The 19,380-nt window shown below is 50.5% G+C and overlaps 1 protein-coding gene across 2 annotated transcripts in view; it reads right to left on the bottom strand.

Annotated features, from left to right (window-relative positions):
• The window catches only part of CACNA1D (calcium voltage-gated channel subunit alpha1 D), a 330,433-nt gene that overhangs the window by 2,925 nt on the left and 308,128 nt on the right, over window positions 1–19,380 (bottom strand). For both annotated transcript variants that reach the window (XM_010376188.2, XM_010376189.2), the window contains 7 exons: window positions 9,867–9,983; window positions 8,801–9,168; window positions 8,065–8,091; window positions 6,641–6,790; window positions 5,057–5,220; window positions 1,625–1,746; window positions 91–411 (listed from right to left, as the gene is read on the bottom strand). In XM_010376188.2, the coding sequence (XP_010374490.1) occupies window positions 91–411; window positions 1,625–1,746; window positions 5,057–5,220; window positions 6,641–6,790; window positions 8,065–8,091; window positions 8,801–9,168; window positions 9,867–9,983 (1,269 nt within the window). The remainder of the gene's footprint in view (window positions 1–90; window positions 412–1,624; window positions 1,747–5,056; window positions 5,221–6,640; window positions 6,791–8,064; window positions 8,092–8,800; window positions 9,169–9,866; window positions 9,984–19,380) is intronic.

The raw sequence follows: 19,380 nt of genomic DNA, 5'->3' as shown, positions 1-19,380 counted from the left end.
CCCTTCCTGCTGTTGCCCTTCCTGCTGTTCCAGTTGCACCTCTGCTGCTCCTGGTGCTTCCTGCCCACCATGGCCAAGAGCCATACTCACTGCCTCCACCAAGCTGTCCGCGCTCCTCTGCTTGTCGCTGTTTTTGTTCCGGAAGCTGCTGGGGACGGTCAGGCTGGCTGGTGTGAAAGTCCGGTAGGAGATGTCGGGCTCGTCTGTGTACCAGGAACTGCGGTGCAGGGATGGCAGGCTGCCGTTCATCTGGTCCAGGGCCTCTGACTGCTCCACTTGGATCAGGGGGGTATAGCACGGTGTCCAGTCCCGGTAGGGAGGGGTTGCTGGAGGGGTGGCCCATGACCGGGTCGAGTGACTCGGTGAGTACTTCTGGGCTTTACTTGAATCTAGGCCAGCAACTGCCATGATCTGAGGAGAGAGAGGAGCGTTGGGAGACTAGAGGTTCTGAGGTCCGGGCCTCAAACCTCCTGCACACAGACCAAGCACGGGTGCTGCGCTCTCCAGGGGCAGTCCAGGCAAAGACTTGGAAAAGACATGGGTACACTGAAGTACACTGAATGAATGGGCGGTGACGACTTGGTTTTCTAGCAGACTGTGCTTTCTTTTACCCCGAATCTATAATGCATTTCCTATGGCTTTTCCCAAGGAGTTATCAGTTGCTAATTCATGAAATTGCTTCAGAATGAAGAAGAATCAGGGAAGCCCAACAAGCCGTGGGTGTGAACACACCACCCAGTTCATGCTGGGTTTAAATACCAAAGTACATTCAGGGGAAACTACCACTTCCTAGCACTTATAGGAAAACATAGCTGGTTCTCTTTGCTCTGGAATAATGCATCCTAGAGCTGGCATTTGGCATGTGCTAAAGCACTGGGTACAAGCCCCGGCCTTACAATCCCACCACGGCAGATGCACCTTAGGGTTCACTCTGCAGAGAGGGACGGGGAACCCAGTCTGTAAACAGCACAGGTCCATGCCCACCACCCCATCGTGCACGAATGAATGGCATCTCTGATGTCACATTTTCAGAAAGAAAAAGCGCCATATTCTTATCCTCGAGGGAAAGCCCTGGTGAGTGGGCTCTGGCCCCACCCTCTTGCCTGTACAGCCTCCCTCAATGTGGGCAAATTGTTCTCCCCAGACTGCTCCCTTGGTAGGCAGGGGAGGTGAAGCCCGCATAGTGCCCACACGGCCCTGCCCATGGAGGGACCCATACACTTAACGAAGGAAGCACTTCTTAGAGAAAATGAAGGGCTGCACCGACTGTTCAGAGTCAGCCAAGTGGCCCCCACTCCCTGAGCTCAGATCACATCAGGCTCTGTATTCAATGCCAGGAAGAGGTGGTGGGGGTCGCAGGGAGGCACCTGGGCAGAGAGGCCAGCTTTGGCAGCTGGCTCCTCGGATTCCAATGCCAGCGGTCGCTTGGTTGTGTGAGCTTGGGCAGAATGGGGCTCATGGCCACAGTTATTTGGCAGGATTGTTACAAAGATTGACCAGACTGTAGGTGAAGATTCTCTCCTTCCCTCCTGATGCTTAAGACCAAAAAGAAGGGAGTGACCTGATGGTGGGTCCTATGTGGGGTGCCCCTGGGCATGGGGGCGAGACCAGGTGGGCCGCTCACCTGTTGCTGCATCAGATGCAGAGGCAGGGCCGTGCGGTGGGGGAAGGTGGGAGACGAAGGGACCTCCTCCTGGCTGCTCTGCCGGCGCAGGCACTCAAAGTTGAAGGAGGATCTGCGGTGGGCTGGGAAAGCAAAGGGCATCATGCAACTGTGAAGCAGGTTCTCTGCCGGGACACTGTCTCTCAGAGTCAGGGTGGTCCCGGACGCTCAGCAAGGAGCCCAGGAAGAAGCAAGTGGTTTATCCGAGAGAAAGATTAGGTAGTGAGGTCTCCAAACTTTAGGAGGAGAGGATGAATGCAGAAGACCCAATGAGGGATGTTTTTAAAAGTACAAACTTACTACCTTTAAATGTTCGCCTGTTTCTCAGGAGGAGGAGCGAAGGCAGCCTCTAGGGCAACTGATCCAAGTCAGAAGCCCTGACCCTGCATACTGTGGGGAGCACACACAAGAACCCAAGTCCTGCCAGTACCCCACGACACTTCCCACTGTCACCTTCCAGATACCCTAAGTGTCCCCAGGGGCTGACATATCTTGCTGGGGCTCCTGTGTTTACACCTGTTTTAAAGGGAGGGACTAACTGCACTGATCAGCTTAATAAGCAAATTTTTTTTGTTGTTGTTAGGAAAGATTCAGCTTCTCTAGCACTGAAGACAAACAAGGACACCCCTAGCTTTAAGAAAACACTTGTCCTGCCAACAGCTCTTCCGACAGAGGCTCACACACAGCTTGACAAGACCATCCACAGCTCCCAGCTGCACAGGGCACCAGGCCCAGGAGATCAGTCTGAATTCTGGGGCTCTAAGACACAGCCGGCAGCCTCCTCCCAGAAACCTCCTACCCTTGCAGGGGCCTCTGTCGAGAGCACACCTACTTTACAAGGCATTTTTATGGCTCCTATCTTGACTGCTGCTTTTCTCAGGTCACAGGGCCTTTCTCAGCCCTGGCAAAACTCCACAGGCCCCTCATTCCTCTACTGGAAAGCCCAGGGCCTAGCCAGGAGAGGATTCCCAGGCACACTGGGGCTGCACACAGAGACTGGGCTGAGTCCTTGGTTAGGCACTGCCCAGGAGAGAGGAATTGTGCACTGTGGGGCCTCCTTGTCCAGTTGCCTATATGGAACACACACGGCTGCCTCATCAAAAACCCTTCCCTCCACGCACCACCCAGGGGCCAACTGTGCTGTGGAGCACAGACTTCCAGATCGAATGGCAGGGCGGGGGGCTGGGAAAGGAGAGCAGCAGTCCCTCTCCCGCATGCGGTGCTTTTCCATGTCTAAAATGCTCCATGGATCCCCACCATCTCCTGTGCTCTGCACAACACTCTCCGGAGGAGGAGAGAATCCCCATGCCGCTGAGAACACAGGTGGAGGAGTGAAACATTCTCCCTGTTCAAGATCTGAGCTGCGGGGCAGCAAAGCAAAACCACCTCATGAATCACGAGCACAGCCACTCCTACCCACTCAGCTCCTCTCTGGCACTACGGCCGGTGGGATTCATGTGCTTGCTGGCTTGGCCAGGTAGGAAACAGACAAAGGCCGAGGCCTGAGGAAGGCAGTAGAACTCACAAGGGTGAGGAGGGCCTCCACCTGGCCTCACCTGCATCTGTTTCATCTAGCATTTATGGAAATAGAGTGACTTCATTTAGCAGCCTGTGTTTTGGGCTGAGGAATTAAATATTAACCATGGAAATGGGTCTGGTCACACTCCCCAGTGGGGCTGTGACAGCTGGAGTGAGGCAGAGGGCCCTGGGCACCTCCCAGCGGTGCTTTACAGTATATGCACTTGGCAGACTCAGAAGCCGATGTGTCACGGCTATTTTTGGTTACTGATTAGAGTCCTCTTCAAAAATATGCTTAATTCCTCAGAAATTCCAGAAATGGATAGTCCTTAATTGTCATCAAAATGCCTACATGTCCAAAATGAAACTGTTCAGCCAGGAGCTGGAAGGGGCCGGGGCTGCACCCCTTCCCCCAGCTGGAGTTCCTCGCTCAGGATGACCCAGATCCTCCAGCTCCTGCCACCCACTGCTGCAGAGGGAAAGTAGGTGGGAGCAGCCAGCCCCAGTTCCAGCCCCTCTAGGTGGGATGGATTTCCTGACCCCAGAGTGAAGGGGACCAACAAGTCCAAAACCTGCCCTGTGAACAGAGGGCACTGACAGACCTGACACAAAGATGAGGGAGGAGGAGGGAAAGTGAGGGAGGGGAGGAGGGGGGAAGAGAGAGGAAGGGGGAGGGGGGAGAAGGAGGGAAGAGAGAGGAAGGGGGAGGGGGGAGGAGGGAAGATGAGGGGGGAGGAGGGGGAGGAGGGAAGATGAGGGAGGAGAAAGAAAGAGGAGGGAGGAGGATGGAAGATGAGGGAGGAGGAGGGAACATGAGGGAGGAGGAGGGAAAAGGAGGAGGTGGAGGGAAGATGAGGGAGGAGGAAGATGAGAGAAGATGAGGGAGGAGGAGGAGAGAAGATGAGGGAGGGAGGAGGGAAGATGAGGGAGGAGGAGGGAAGATGAGGGAGGAGGAGGGAAGATGAGGGAGGAGGAGGGAAGATGAGGGAGGAGGAAGATGAGAGAAGATGAGGGAGGAGGAGGAGAGAAGATGAGGGAGGGAGGAGGGAAGATGAGGGAGGAGGAGGAGGGAAGATGAGGGAGGAGGAGGGAAGATGAGGAGGGAGGAGGAGGGAAGATGAGGGAGGAAGAGGAGAGAAGATGAGGGAGGAGGAGGAGGGAAGATGAGGGAGGAGGAGGACGGAAGATGAGAGGGGAGGAGGAGGGAAGATGGGGAGGAGGAGGGAAGATGAGGGGGGAGGGAGGAGGAGGGAAGAGGAGGAGGGAAGAGGAGGAGGGAAGAGGAGGAGGGAAGACGAGGGAGAGGGAGGAGGAGGGAAGATGAGGAAGAGGAGGGAAGATGAGGGAGGAGGATAAGGCCTGGAGGGGCCTGAGGACAGATGGATACCAGAATGTCCAGGTGGCCCTCAGAGGCATGGGGTTTTTCAAGACGGGCCTGGGGCACAGCTGGCTCTGCACTTGAGCCCACTCTTCCCTTTTGGGGGCTCAGTCACCCCATCACAGGGTGGAGCAGGGCTGACAACAGCAAAAGCATGTCTGTGGTTTGCCTACCTCTCAGGATGGTCCCAGGTTCAAAGACAATGCTATGTATGCAAAACACCCCTTACCAGATGTGCGTGTGCAATCTTAGGGCCCCACAGCCTCTCTCTTCTCGAAGAGAGTCAAGCATAGTGCTGAAGAGGCTGGAGATCTATCACGTAGGATATGGATGAGAAAGAAAGGAAAGCAGACACACTCTCTGACCCGGGGCTGGTCTTGAGGACTAAGGGTCCTCACCTGGCAGCACACATTCATCACCCGCCCCCAGAGTGGGGGTGGGGGAGAGGCACACTGTTCCCCGGGAGGTTCCACCCAAAACAAAAAATCTGGCCTCACATGCTGGGGTGGGAGGTAGTAGGCGTCTCCTTGGAGATCTCCGTGAATCATAGCAAATGGGCGAGTCATCGTCCTCCAAGAATCCTTGGGGGTGATGGTAGCCTCGGGGCCTCTCAAAGTCGACGTTTCTGCCTGGGTATCTGCTGTAGTAGCCATAGTTTTGCCTGGCGGTCAGAGAAGAGGGCAGTAAGGTTCTAGGTAACAAGCTCTGTCACTCAACCCTGCCAGACTGACATCCATGCTCCTCTCCCCACCTCCTCCCTTGGACACAGGAGGACTGGCTGAGGACAAGGCTGGCTTCAGTTTCATGGAAGATTCCAGATGGAGAGCAAGGGCCATTACAGGAAGGTTGGGGACTGGAGGCCTGTGCTGAAGGATGTGCTGGCAGTTTTGATCCCTCAGCTCCAGGGCAAACGTGGATCACAGATGTCCTGTGAGCCAGTCTCTCACCTACTCATTTCCTCCCTGAGCGCCCCTCTCCTGAGCGCCTTCCCTCTGTCAGGTACTGGGCACCAGGGACACCAAGATGCATGAAGCGGGAGCCCCACCTTCAATAGGCTTAGAAAATGCCAAGAGCACACAGAAATCGAATGCAAGCTGGAAAGAGCCAGTGCTGGAAGAGAGGAACTCATATGGTTCCGTGAGGTTTTCTTTCTGGGGGGTGGGAGAGGGATTTCAATTCCAGTCATGGAAATGAAAAGCAAGGCCCTAGAGCAGACCCTTGAGAGGGGGATGAGGCCAGCAGATGGAGTGAGGGCATCCAAGCAGGGGCCACAGTGTGAACAAAAGCCCTAGAGAAGGGAACACAAGTTCATTTGGCTCCGAGTCAGTGGTTTCAGAAGTCAGGCATTTGAAGGAGACACAGGGAAGAGCCGCGGGAGCAGAGGGTGAGGGTCAGGCTGTGACTCAGATGCCAGAAGCCACCTCAATGCCATTCCACTTCCACTTCACTGGGCCCTTGGTCACAGTGAGGTGTGGTTCAGAGAAGAGGGCAGAGGGTGATTTTCATCCGCCTGCGCCGCCTGCTATGCTTCCTAAAGCAGAGCGCTCATTCTAATTACAAACATTCTTTCTGCAGGACAGAAGCCAGACGGACCCCTCTGCTGAGTGACCCCTTGTTTCTTCATCTCCCCAAGAGGCCCCTTGAAGTGTCAGGAGGCAGGTGCTGTGCATGAGGACCTGGCCGAGCTCCAGGCTGGCCAAGCCGCTGTGCACACAGAGTCCTGGGGCCACCAGAGCTCCAAGTGTTAATTCAGCAAAAACTGATCTCTCCAAAGACAGGGGGTGGTGGAAAGGCATTAACCCAGCCATGAAGTAGGCCTAGCTCCCATTTCCCAAGCTTTCACTAAAAGGCCTCAGAGGCCCCTAGTGGAAATAAGCAACAGATCTGAAAGAATAGTCCCCACCCTGCCTCTCTGTGGCTCTCTTTCTCCAGCTCTACTCTCCCTCTGGCCTGGAGTTTCTGCTCCCGTTTTGCTTTTTAGGGGAAGCCCAGTGCAGCTGCCAGTGGCCCTGGCTTCCTGAGCAGGCAGAGCACCAGGGCAGGGCAGCCTCCTGCTCTCCACAGGAGCCAGAGCAGCTCACCTGCTCCAGGTGGGCGAGCTGTCATCCTCATAGCACTCCTCGCTACTGAAATACTCCTGCTCCCCCAAGCAGCGGGGGTCCCTGAAATAGCCATGTATCTCTGGGTCTTCCCGGCAAATAGTTGGGAGCTGTTCATCTCCTGAGTCGGACCTGCAGTTGGGAGAGAGGATCTGAGAACCTGGGCAGGCGGCAGATAATTCCTGCTGCAGCCGCACCTCTGCATGCGGCCAGCAACCCTGCCTGGGTGCTCCTGGCTTCTCCCAGTATGTACCTGCCTCAGGCAGCACTGGACTTCTCAGGCTTCTGGCAGCAGCACTGTGTGTGTGTCTGTGTGTGTGGTGTGCCTGCATGCCAGGATAGGGTCTCTCTCAGTGCCCTGCACAATGTTGGTGTCAAACCATTGTGTCCAGAGGCCTTGGAGCCAAAGGAATAGGTGCAATTTGGAAAACAGAACAAAAAAAATGGACCTACGATGCTGCAAACAGTGGTCGGCGGCCTTGGGAAAAAGACCTGGGTTCCCAGGGCATCTGCTCTCATCCCTCCCTCTCCTTCTAGTCCACCAGCTCCAGCCCAGTGTGACTTCAAAACCTGGAACAAAGGAGTTTCTTGGCCACTGACCTCTGCTATATCAAATCAGGAAGGTCAAGTGAGTTCTGGATACAGTGCCACAGGGGAAACTGTCACAGAACATGTCCACTATGTTTTCACAGGCTGCCCTGCCCCAGGAATGTTGTAAGTCTCCCTGAAACCCGGCTCATGCTGGCTTCAGTCCTCAAAAAAGGCTTTGGTGAAGTCAATCCTCTCTCCAAAGGAAGGATGGTGCTTCCTCCGACTTCTCCACTTTCTCGCACCCAGCTCGGGCCCACATGGCTCCCGACTTCACTTGATAACATGACACCGGAAGACCTATCCTCCCCTGGCCCCCAACAAAATGAGCATTCTACCCACGATTCAACTCAGGTCAATATGTGTGGAGTGGAATATACTAACATATCTCGAGGGCTTCAGGGAAAATGACAAGATCCCATTCCTGACCTTCAGGAGGTTTGGGTCATGCTGCAAAGCATCCACAAGAAGCCTGACCCCAGAGAGCAGCTGCAGCTGCCAGCCACATAGGCTGAGGCCCCCATAAGTGCACCCTGGATGCTCCTAATGCCATCGTGAGGCCTGCAGGAGCCAGCCCATGGGGTGCACCTTGTGTGTGGACACCAGTCCTTGGATGGCAACAGTCAACAGAGATATGGATCTGAAGGTGCCTTTGCTTAGAAGCAACAACCTCTGACCTCTGAGTCCCCAGCCATGAATTATGATAACCTTTAAAAGGTTGGCCTGAAGAAGTGTTTCTCATTCTTCAGCACTCAGAGAGGCCAGATGGTAACATACCATCACAGTATTTAACACGAAAACAGGTAATGAGCACATACCTAATGTAAGTTTCATAATAGCGGGTTCTATCCAGGAAAGGCATAACATGGGAAGGAGGGAGAAAATAAAAGTTAATTTCCAACCAAATTTACAATGCAAACATCAGGTTACCTCCTAGAGAAGGGGTTAGCAAATTATGATTCGCCATCCACATGGGGGCTGCCACCTGGGCTTCTATGACCCATGGGCTATAAATGGTTTTCATAGTTATAAAGGATTGAAAAAAAAAATACCAAGACAAAAAATACCTCATCATATGTAAATATATGAAGTTCAAATTTCAGTGATCATAAGGGAAATGTTACTGGGACACAGCCACACCATTCACTTACATATTTCACACTGCAGCGGCAGAGCTGAGAAGCTGCAAAACCGTATGGTCCTCAAAGCCTAAAATATTGACTCACTGACCCTTTAGAGAAACAATTCACCAGCCCGTCGCACAGTATGTGAGCACAACTGAGAGGCGGGTTTTGTGGCTGCTGTTTTAAGGCCCCTCGGCGCCCCCATACAGGATGTAGGATGGCACGTGGACCTTATCCTTTAGGTTCATCACGTGGAGAGTGTCAGAAGCGGCAATGACCTGGGGGGCACTCACAGATCCTGACACAAACGCCTACGGGGAACCTCCTCCATGCCCCAGAGCACAGAGGACAGACCCGCCTTGCTCCTTGGGACTAGATGCAACACGGGCGGACACCACACAAGCAAGTGCAAACACACCGTCAAGGTTACCTTTTCACACTGGACCTTCTCTGAGGCTCCCGGTCATGCTTGTGGGAAGAATGATGCCCATTTTCAGACACATGCTCAAGGTTCCCAATGCTGGGCCGCTTTCCATGGGCAGCTTTGGACATATTGGCATTATTGAGATTGGCATTTGTTGAGGTGGGAACTTGCTTTCCTATGGAATTATGGTTATGATGGTTATGACACACCGAATTTCCTGCTGGAGGAAACAGCGGTTTCTCAGTATCACTTGCAGGTGGAATTGAAGGCCTTTGGACATGCAGGGGACGGTGGGTGGTATTGGTCTGCTGAAGGGAATCTCTCCTATCACTATTAACATGATTGACATGGTTTCCAAGCAGGGCACCATTTCTCTGCAAAATAATGGGAGACAACACCAGGTAATTTAACAAGTATTTGATGCAGACTAGCTACGTTAGGTAACTTTTTCTACATGAAAAACAAATTCTAGGCAAGTTCCGTAGGATTCCTGGAGAACAATCTGAGTGTCTCAATGATCAGGGTGAATGTGACTGTGTGGCAGTTGGTCCCCCCGAGATGAGGAAGGTTACCGATTTCCTGAGCTGGGGAGCAAGCTGTCGGCTGTCACTCGAGTGTGCTCTTCTGGTTGCTCCAAGTTGGGGTGACTTATACCCAGCTGGGCTGGCTGGTGGCCCCAAGGTTGGGCATGCTCTCTGGGCTGGGGGACTGAAAGCCAGCTGGTGGATCAAAGAGCTGGCCCCATAAGGAGAAGGGTAGCGTGGGCAGCTGCCAGAAGGACCCAGGACCAGGATGCTCATTCACGTGGCCAGTGGCTGTGGCCGAGCTCCTCAGAAGCAGGCACTGAGGGGATGGTGGGTAAACTCAGGGAAAGAGCTGGCCTGGCCCTAGAAAAGGTGCTGATGCATGGGGAGGGTCTGTAGGAGGGGGAGGGTGTGGTCTGAAAGCCCCTCTAGACCCTGGGGCTGGGCTGCATTCTCCAGACTCTTCTGTGGATCATTAACTGCCCAAACTGGAGTCCTGCCCTGCTATTTCCAGGTGGCCAGTGTGTAGCTAGGCGTGGAATAATTACTTTGAACACATCATCTTCTTCTTCTCGTTTTGTTTCCTCAGGCTCGTCATCTTGCAAATCACACGATATAGCACGCCGGATTTCTGGCCCAATGTCATGCAGTGTCCTTAATCCCGCCTAGATCAATGGAAATGGCAGAACAGGTTAGACCATACATGGGCCCTGGGGCCAGCCTGGGTCCTGGCTTTGCTCCTTCCTGATTCAGCGGTGGGGAGGAAGGCTTCCCCAAAAGCCAATCCAGGGCACTGACTGATGTCACTGAAGGCAGTCTAAGGGTTGCTGGTATGGTCAAGCATCCAGATGGTCAAGAAGGTCCTAGGTAGGATGCCTGAGGTCTGCAACCCAGTAACTTCCTTTGCAAATACCCCCCCTTCCAAGGAACACTGCCTGGTTACTAGTGCTAGGGTCTGCCAGGCCAAGAGCTTATGCCCGTCTCAATGACAGTCTTCAGTAGGCTCGCCTACAGGAGCCCAATCTCTCCAAGCCCAGAGCAGGGCAAGAAGCACAGCCTGGCTGATCTAAAGGGAGGGTGATATGGACTCCCTGGCTGCATCTAGGATGAGGAAGCCTAGGTGTAGGTACCAGAGGCACAGGCAGACCAATCAGCCCTCAGGCCACTGGTTCTGCTAAAAAGCCATGGAACGAGTGAGTGACACAACACACTGCAACCACCAGCACACTCGGACCACGACGGAGCAGACTGACACGCACACAGACCCAGCCACTGTGGTCATCAGGATACCCTGGCCTGTAGCCTGTGTGCAGGCTGAGAACTCACCAACAGGGGGTCCGCTTTTTGAAGATCACAACAAATTGAAAGTGGCTCATCAGCCTTTGCAGACAGTGCAAGACCCACCAGAAGACCCCACTGGGAGACCCCTCCGGGCCCCTCACAGACACTCTGCATCTTCCCTGGGGCCCTCACAACTGCCTTCCTCACTGTGGTCCCTGCTATGTTGGGACAGGGCCCAGGAGAAGCCCTTCAATTGTTCACAGCTTCATTAGGGAAGCATTCCAAGATGCTTATGCACGGTGCATGGAGGAAGGTACTGCTCCAGCTCTGAGAGAATTATGTTTTGACCACCAATTGGAAGAAAAACAGTATGCTGAATTGAAGACTAATAGGGACTGCATGGCAACTTTAACCTTTTCCACCAAAAGACCTGCAACTGAACGAGGCATGTCCTCTGCCCTGGGTCTAGGGTCCTGTATCCAGGCAGCCCCTCCTCACTCACTGGCAGTCTGCCCACAGCTCCGTAGCCATAAAGGCCTGGAGAACAGCTAAGACACTGGCTGTGCAGCAAATGCTTCGACCTCAGGGTGGTTTGCAAAGGAAAACTGGGCTAAGTGGTGGGTCCTCATGGGAGGAGACCGCTTCCCTGTCCTTCCTCCACAACACCTGGTAGCATGTGGGCAGCTGTGGCAAGGACAGAGAGGCATGATGACCATCCCTGAGACATACACGTAGTAAAAGAGATACCCAGCAGTGGTTCAGGGAAGAGGAGGGGACAGTGGCCGCAGTCTGGCCAGATCCATCAGGGCTGGGTCCCACTGGTCTGGGGACGCTCAAAACTGGTCCCATGCAGTTGCCAATGCCAGTGCTGGTGATGTTAATTTAGAATGTAAAGTCACACAGGAACTTCCCGAGATGCCCTTATAAAAATAGCCAGGTGCATAAAAGCACCCAGCCTTTGAGACAATTCTGCTAAAAATGGTGCCAGGTTGGGTTTGATTTGAGCCATTCTGTGAAGACAGAGCAGCAGATCTTTCCATTTAGTGAATTCTGAAGGTGAAAGAAGAGCCAGGAACGAAAGCTTTAAGCTTCCTGGCTAGGAATGCTGAGATCTTATAGGGGACAGACAGTCATGTCCCACGTCAAACCAAGACAGTTCTTGGGGTGGTCAGTGAGGCTGCTTCTCGCTCTCCTGTCCCTCTGAACACAGGCTCAGGATGCATGTGTGTATGCTTGTGCATACACGTACATGCATTCACACACACACACACACACACACACACACACACTTTCCCTCTCTCAGGATCCCCGAATTCAGCACATCTGAGCCTGGGAGATCATTTGGTTCTGAGGTTGACCCACCTGCCATTCTCATGGAAACATCAAGAAGGCAACTGTAACGTTATGTTGGTAAAAGCTCTTACACAGCACAGCTGCAGGAATGTGAAGAAAGGTCATACCCAGCAGTACTCAACAGCCTGCATTTCATTCATTCAGAGCTTCCTAGGGTAAATTATTGAGGGATGATGAGCTAAGCAAGGGTTTCACTTCTGATTTTGGATCAACTGGGAAGAAAAGTCTGTTACATATCTAAGGCTCCCAAACAAAAAGACAAGGTTTGAGACACTTGCTGCTGCTTCCACAAAATAAACATAGGTTATAATGCACTCAAGTCAACACCCCCAAGTAAATTTGGTACATTAATCCATATTACAGGGCAGTAAAGGCCAGGAATGCTCCCAAGTTTAAACAACATATAATCCTATTTACTGTCATTCAACTGATTGGACTAGGTCTGATTAAAAGAAATAGAAAACTATTTATTTGGATAATTTTTAACATCATCCTCTGTTGACGGGTTGACATTTCACTGAAATACACATATAACATAATTGCATAATAGAAACAAAAACTGTCTCCAGCACATCTTCAGTGATACACAAGATTAGGATTCAGTCGACAAGATAGTGCAATGAACAGACATGGGACAGAGAATTTGTTTGCAACATAAATCACGGAGAAGGTTGAAAGGTGGCCCAAGTTGCCACTTCCAAAGACAAATAATGACAACATATTTATTAAAGAGACATTAGAGGAGGAGAGAAAGCATCGCTCTTCCCAGACACAGAAGCAGAGAGTCAGAAATCATGATTATATTCTGCTTGTTCCAGGCAGGGAAAAACACACCTCGTAAGAGTCAGGGACTGACTCTACTTTTTCACATGTGATCTGGGGAGGGCCAGGTCAGGCTGTCCCCCACAACTGGGAGTGAGGGAAACAGATGTTCCCAAACTAGAATTGACATGAAGCTTAAGCACAGCACCCTGAATTTATTACATATCACAAAACATGGTAACGAAGTTTTTCTAGCACACATATCAAGCTAAAAGGTAGCTTAGGCTGCTCCCAAAATTCCATAGGCACAAGTTCCAGTCCCCAGAAATACAGAAAACTATCTTAGACTCTTGAAAAAATTACTTTTCCACAGCCCTAAAAAAAAGAACATTTTTTTCCTTGGGATAAACACTTTACAATCAGTAAAATTATCTGTTCTTTCATATTTCATATCTGTGTCTATCTCTATCAGCAAAATACTGTTTTAATTTGAAAAGTGGTCATTAGCACTTAAACCAACACAATTAAAGCCATATAAAGTCATTCCATTAACATCACAGCAGGAATATGGTTTTGAAGAAACACAGAATTGCTATAAAATATAAACATTATTGACTTATTTTAAGATGTCCAATCTTATAAAATATTAAACAGAATCAAGCCTAGTTTCTGGTTGATTTTAAAATGCTAGATGTTATCATAAATATTTTTTAAAAAAGAAATGTTGGCGCTTTGCCTGCAGACTGTTGCTTAAAATTTTAGACACCATTTAGTTGGAATTTCGTAGATACTCTATTGAATGATTAAGTTACCAAAAAAACTAAAATGTCTCTAAACACTTCTGAATAGCATAACATGATGATATTTTGACATCAAATATGAACATCCATTTACCTTCCTTTCTCCTGCCCACTTCTAGGGTTAAGTTTCTCCTGCCTAGATGCATTTGCAATGCTTTTGCTGCCTGTGTCCCTAAGCTAGCTCTATCAGACACACCAGCCATCTGCCAGCCCTTACAGCACCACAGCAAGCATGCACAAGTGCCTGGAGCCCTGTCCTGGACCTACGCTGTAGCAGTGGAGATAAGAGATGCATGTCTCTAGTCGGGACTGGGCCAGGCCATTCATCTTCAGGATACAAGCGCCAGGCTTTCAGACTCCAGCCAAAGAACCGTGCCTGGCAGAGCCTGTTCCCCAGTAACAGGCAGGCTGCACTCAGCCTAGGCTGGCCCTGTACACGGTCATCTCGCTGGTGACAAGTTCTGGTTAACCCTTTAGCAGGATTCAGTCTATACCCAATGAGAGGGGACCTTTTTAGACTAGTTCCATTTGAAAACAGAATGAGATTAAGTTCTTATGGAATAAACCTGCTCATCTGCAAGCTGCTGTCTGCCTCCTCAGCGCATCACACATGCACACCCCTTTTTTTAACACCACTCTCCTCCAGGGAAAATGTGATGGTGGCTTTTGTGTCCCTTGTGAATGGTCCTTGTGTCAGATATAAAGGGTTGGAATCCTGGCGCTCTGTTAGTAATCCACAGTGATTCCCTCACTGAAAAGTCAGGGGTAACATGACCGCCACGAGCTCCCATAGGGGTTGCACTATTCCCATCACTTGGAAAGATAAAGGAAACTTTAAAGAAATTACCCAAAATATGACCTTTGACTGCACACAATGTGAGAGCTCTCTGTTTCAGTTCCACCTTGATTCTTGGTGCAATCAAGAATCTGATTCTGTTGTGATTTTAACAACCGAATCAGAAAGTCTTGCCAGTTTCCTGATAATGGAGCATTCTGTAAAATTTAGGCTTAGCAGAAGCTGTAAATCACAACTTCTATTCTGATAGCATCTTTATACCAGTCATTGTGAGCTTACATACGAATATTCCACTAGATTCCGGGAGGAAGGGAGAGCAAAAGTTATTCCCATGTGGTTAAATTATGTGCCCAAATGAGTCAAAGGCTCAATGAGGACTCTTGGCCTCTACTAAGCCTGTTCTTCCTGTGACACTGGGCTGCCTCACCTCTCCCAAACTCTCCACCTCCACCACCACCCAGGCAAAGTCACTGCACCTACTGGAAAACAGTGCTGGATTGGAGTCTGAATCACACACTTACTCACCTATTGTCACGACTGTGGGGTGCCACCTGATCAAGGCTAACCCTCTTTTGACTACCCTAGCAGAGCTCTTATATTCCTAAGTCAGCATGGAGATGACAAATGATCACAAGCTATCCCTGAAACGGATCCTGTTTGGCACACATCCTTGGTCCCAATTGTGCACTCAGGGGAGCTGACTTTTAAAAACACTTTCGATCCTGCCCTGACTCAGACCATCACACCTGCAGATCAGCACAGGCAGCAAGACTCGGCCATGCTAGACGAATGAGGACACAGCAGCTCCATGCCTTGGGGAAATGGGCTGAGACTGGGAAGGGCTGGAGCGGGGAGACCGGTTCCAGTTAGGGCAGTGCCGCTGCACAGGAGCCTCTTTAACAAGGGAGATGATCAAAAGGCTCCAGCACGCTCTGCCTTTAGGGGAACCTGGTAGCATTCCCCCAAAGCAGCAGTTCCCAGGTGTGTTCCAGGGACCTTGGGGCATCCCAAGACACTGTCAGCGGTCCATGAGGTCACTGTGATTTGTATAATATAAGGATGTTCTTAGGCTTGAACACTCTCATCCTCTCATGAGAGCACAGTGAGGTTTTCAAAGGCCGCCTGATGTGTAATGTCATCACCCTGGCATCTTTGTGCTTGCATATTCTTGTTTTAAAAACTGCTCAGTTTTAATTTCTAAGACAGTAAATATTGACACACAAGGGTCTTCAATAATGTAGAGTATAAAAGGGTCCGAAGACCAAAAAGTTTGATAACTGCTGACCAATCTATCCTCCAACAGGCACTACTACTTTTTCTTCAGATGCAGACTTTTTACCCCATCTAGGATTCCCGCTATTCTGTGGACCTTTCTCCGTTCTTGGAAGAAATGGCCTTCCTATGGCTTCTCTGAGTCAACCTTTGGGACTTCTCAATGGGTTGCCTTCAGCATGCTTTAGAATGATGTGCCCTTCCAAGTTCCCAAACAGCTGTGTCCCTTAGGTCTAAGAGGTGCCAAGGAGAATAACTCACCCGGGTTTCTACCCACCCTGGAACTGTTAGTAAGTCTTAGCCAGCTCCTTCAAACAGATCATCTAATCATGACAGAACTGGGCTGCCAGAGGACACTAGGTGCATGGTATTAAATAATCAGCCACGATAATTACCACCTTTTACTACTATGTCACATCACTTCACTTCTTTTCAGCAACTCTTTCTTCTCAAAGACTTCTGAACGTAATTATTATTTCCAAAGAAGCGCGATCTCCTCACTTTCTAAAAGAGTATAGAATGTAGTACCCAACAGTCCAGTGGATTACTTTTTAATTGGGTTGTTCCACATGTAAGCTAGTTGAGAAGAGCCTGATGTCCAATCTTCCCTTTGCTTCCCTAGGATGTATACTGGCCTGCCTCTCATCTCCTATCCAGGAGCTGAAGAGTTTAGCCTATGGATGCTGGTGTTGGGGGTGCCAAGGTTGCTGTGTGTGTCTGTGAAGATTCTAAATAATGAACTTGAGTCCTCGTCTCTCAACTTTCTCTACATTAGAAGCTACACTTCTCTGCCAACGCTTTAAGAGAAATGACAGAGGTGTCTCTGCAGTTTGACTGCAAATCAAGTTTCAGGAAGCCTTCTTTCCCTTTTGAGTTGAAGGTGGAAGCAGCCTTCCTGATTCCTGGCTGTCTTTTCTAAGCTGGCCTTGGCTACCAACCTTAGCCAATGCCGTTCCCCAGCAAAACAGCCAGGCCCAAGTAGAGAAAACTCTCTTGTTCCATTTAAATCACTCCCTAAATCCCATCTAGAAAGTGGTCACTTGTCAGTTTTTACTAATTGGAGGAGCAGTGGAGAAGGCACGTGGAAACGCCGCCCACTTGAATCGCTTGGGGCCTTTCTGCCGAGGCCTGAGTGTATGGAATCTTGGGTCTAGAAGGTTGGTCACACTGGCCCTCTAAGACAGGGTGACACATACAGGGGGGTAGGCACATGCCATCCTTCAGCACTGAATCAACTCACCATCGGGTGGGTCAAAGACAGACAGAGGGACTGTCTGTCTGAGGGCAGATCAGCTTCTCACCAGCGCCCACAGGGCCGACCGGCTTCCCTTTCAGGGATGATACATCACATTCCTCATGAATTCTTATAACTTAATATACCCAGGCGCTGCCCAATCAGAGCAGAAGTGGGCCTTTGGACCACAGCAGGGTCCTGGAGGCTCCCTGCAATGCCAGGCTCTAGACCTGTAGTTGCTGAGTCACAGAGCAGTCTCAGGAGGGGCGGGGCTGCTGGCAGTGGGGAAGGAGATTCAGGTGCTAGGGTGACAGCTGTTGATACCAGGTGCAGCTGTGCTTCAACATCTTGACAAGTGGCCTGGCCACACTGGAGTGCTCCTGGCTTTCCACCCCATCCCCCACATCACCATGGGGTGCAGCATGAAGCAGTCAAATCTACCCTCGGGCCCTATGGACTGTGCTGTGAGAACTCACAACACCTAATGCGAGCTCCTGGATGTTAACTAGTCTGCACACTTACACACGTGGGGGCAGAGTCGGGAGCTAGACCCATTTCCATAATGAGGACAGCAGGTCCACTGAAGCCAAGGTAGGTCAGACCTCTTGGTACAGTGAGCACTGCAGCCAAGGGTAAATGTCATAGGCACAAAAGACATCACTGGAAAAGATCCTGAGGCTGGGATTGACCCTGTCAGTCACACCAAGGACAAGCTTTCAGAAAGCATACTTCCCACTGGTGACATTGCTGTCACCCTCTGCCTAGCCTTTGGGACTCTTGCCCTCCCAGGATGCTTGGAAGAGTGTCCACTTCTACAGGAATAGGGTCCCCCCCCCGAGTCTGCTGTCTCTCTCTTCCCCTGTCTCCGCACGCCCCACATGCATACACACGCACTCGCACACACACACAGCTTCCAGCCTGTACATATCAGGGCAGGTTAAAGGGGCTCATAAGCCCTTCTTTTCTCTAAACACTTCAGAGACTTCAATTTTTTTTAGATTCTTCTGCATGACCTCTGCACTATGGCTACTTTTGAATGTTGATCTTAAAATCCCAACTGGCCACTTGGGGTGTCTTGGGCTCAGCATCAGATGTACAGACTCCAACCACCATTTGGAATCAGCTGAGAATTCCAGACCAGACACCCTCATCAACCAACATCTTGGGCAAAAATCTGCTATTCTTAAGATGTGAAAATGCAACCTGCAGAATTACCTCTGTTGACATCTTTGTGCACTGCCTAGATATCTTTAAAAGGGGGGAATTCTCCTTCTCAATGGGTAAGTACAGTACAGAACAGAAAAGAGATCAAAGGAAAACAAGAATTTCTTAAAGTTCTGGTAGTAAACAGGCATATGATATTATTATTGTTGTAGTCTTAATAATAAGCAATTATACGTTCAAAGTGCTTTACAATCACTTAGCTATTCCTCACAACAGCCCTGTGAGGTAGGTCGACATTATTAACCCCATTTTACAGACGGGGGAAACTGAGGCACAGAGAGGTTAAGTGTCTTGCCCAAGGTCACGCAGCAAGTGAAAGCTGAAACTGGGACTAGAACCCAGGTTCCCTGACTCCCAGTGTCCTTGAAACTAGACCACACTGCTTCCAAAGAGGCATCCCCAGACTGGCTCTGACCACGAATTAAAGACGGACAATGTTAGATGAGGTTTGGGTGTGGTGGTGTTTCCTGTGGACACGTTAAGATGGAACCTGAGGTGTTGCCTGGATTGAGTTTGGCATGCGGGGTGTATGTGTTAGTTTCAATGGGTGTATCTGAGCTTCCTGGCCTGTCCACTTCTCACTGCATTCTGGACTGGGTCACTGCAGAGAGCAGGGCCGGACGCTCAGGAGGTCATGGTGGACTGGCATACAAAAGGAACTCTGTCAGCTCAGCGCCGAGGGGCCTGCCAGTCTTTGGGAGTTCGGGCAAACTAGGGATGCAGGACTTTGGAACGGAGTCAGATGCCCACCTTAGGCAGGTCTGCTTAATCTTTTTATTTTTATTTTTATTTTTTTGTTTTACTGGCCAGCATCAGGAAGTTGTGTTCATTTCATTTCTCTGTGGGGCAGCTGCCCCCCTCCTTTGCTCTCTCTCACTCTTTCCCTTTCTCTGAGTCTCTGCTTGGAAGGGAAAACTGTTAAGACTTGTACGATCCCTTTCACGAAAAAGAACCACCGTGAGCAACGTCCGCGAGAGGCAGCCCTGGCTCCGCAGATGAGCCACGGCCCCGCTTCCACCTTCCGGAGGAGTGCTTTGCTTGGAAGGGGTCTCCCTGGGGCCTTGGGTCTGCTTTTTCCTGCATTTCTTCCGAAATGCTGTTTCAGTAGAAATAAGCCCACTTGAGACTTTTCCCTTTCAAGGCCTTAGCCACAAACGCCTTCCGACTAACCAGCTTGGTGCCGTAGCTCAGGCAGAAAATTCTAAAGCATCCGTTCAAGCATCTGAAACAAACGAATCAGCCAGTGAAATCTCATCTGTTAGCATCTGTTCTCCTCTTAGATTAGAAAAAGAAAAAAATTTAAAAAGAGCCTTTTGATGGCTTCAGGTAGAATCATGCTT

This window comes from Rhinopithecus roxellana, chromosome 1 (assembly GCF_007565055.1).
Source record: "Rhinopithecus roxellana isolate Shanxi Qingling chromosome 1, ASM756505v1, whole genome shotgun sequence".
NCBI lineage: Eukaryota > Metazoa > Chordata > Mammalia > Primates > Cercopithecidae > Rhinopithecus > Rhinopithecus roxellana.
This window is presented reverse-complemented; position numbering and strand designations above follow the sequence as displayed.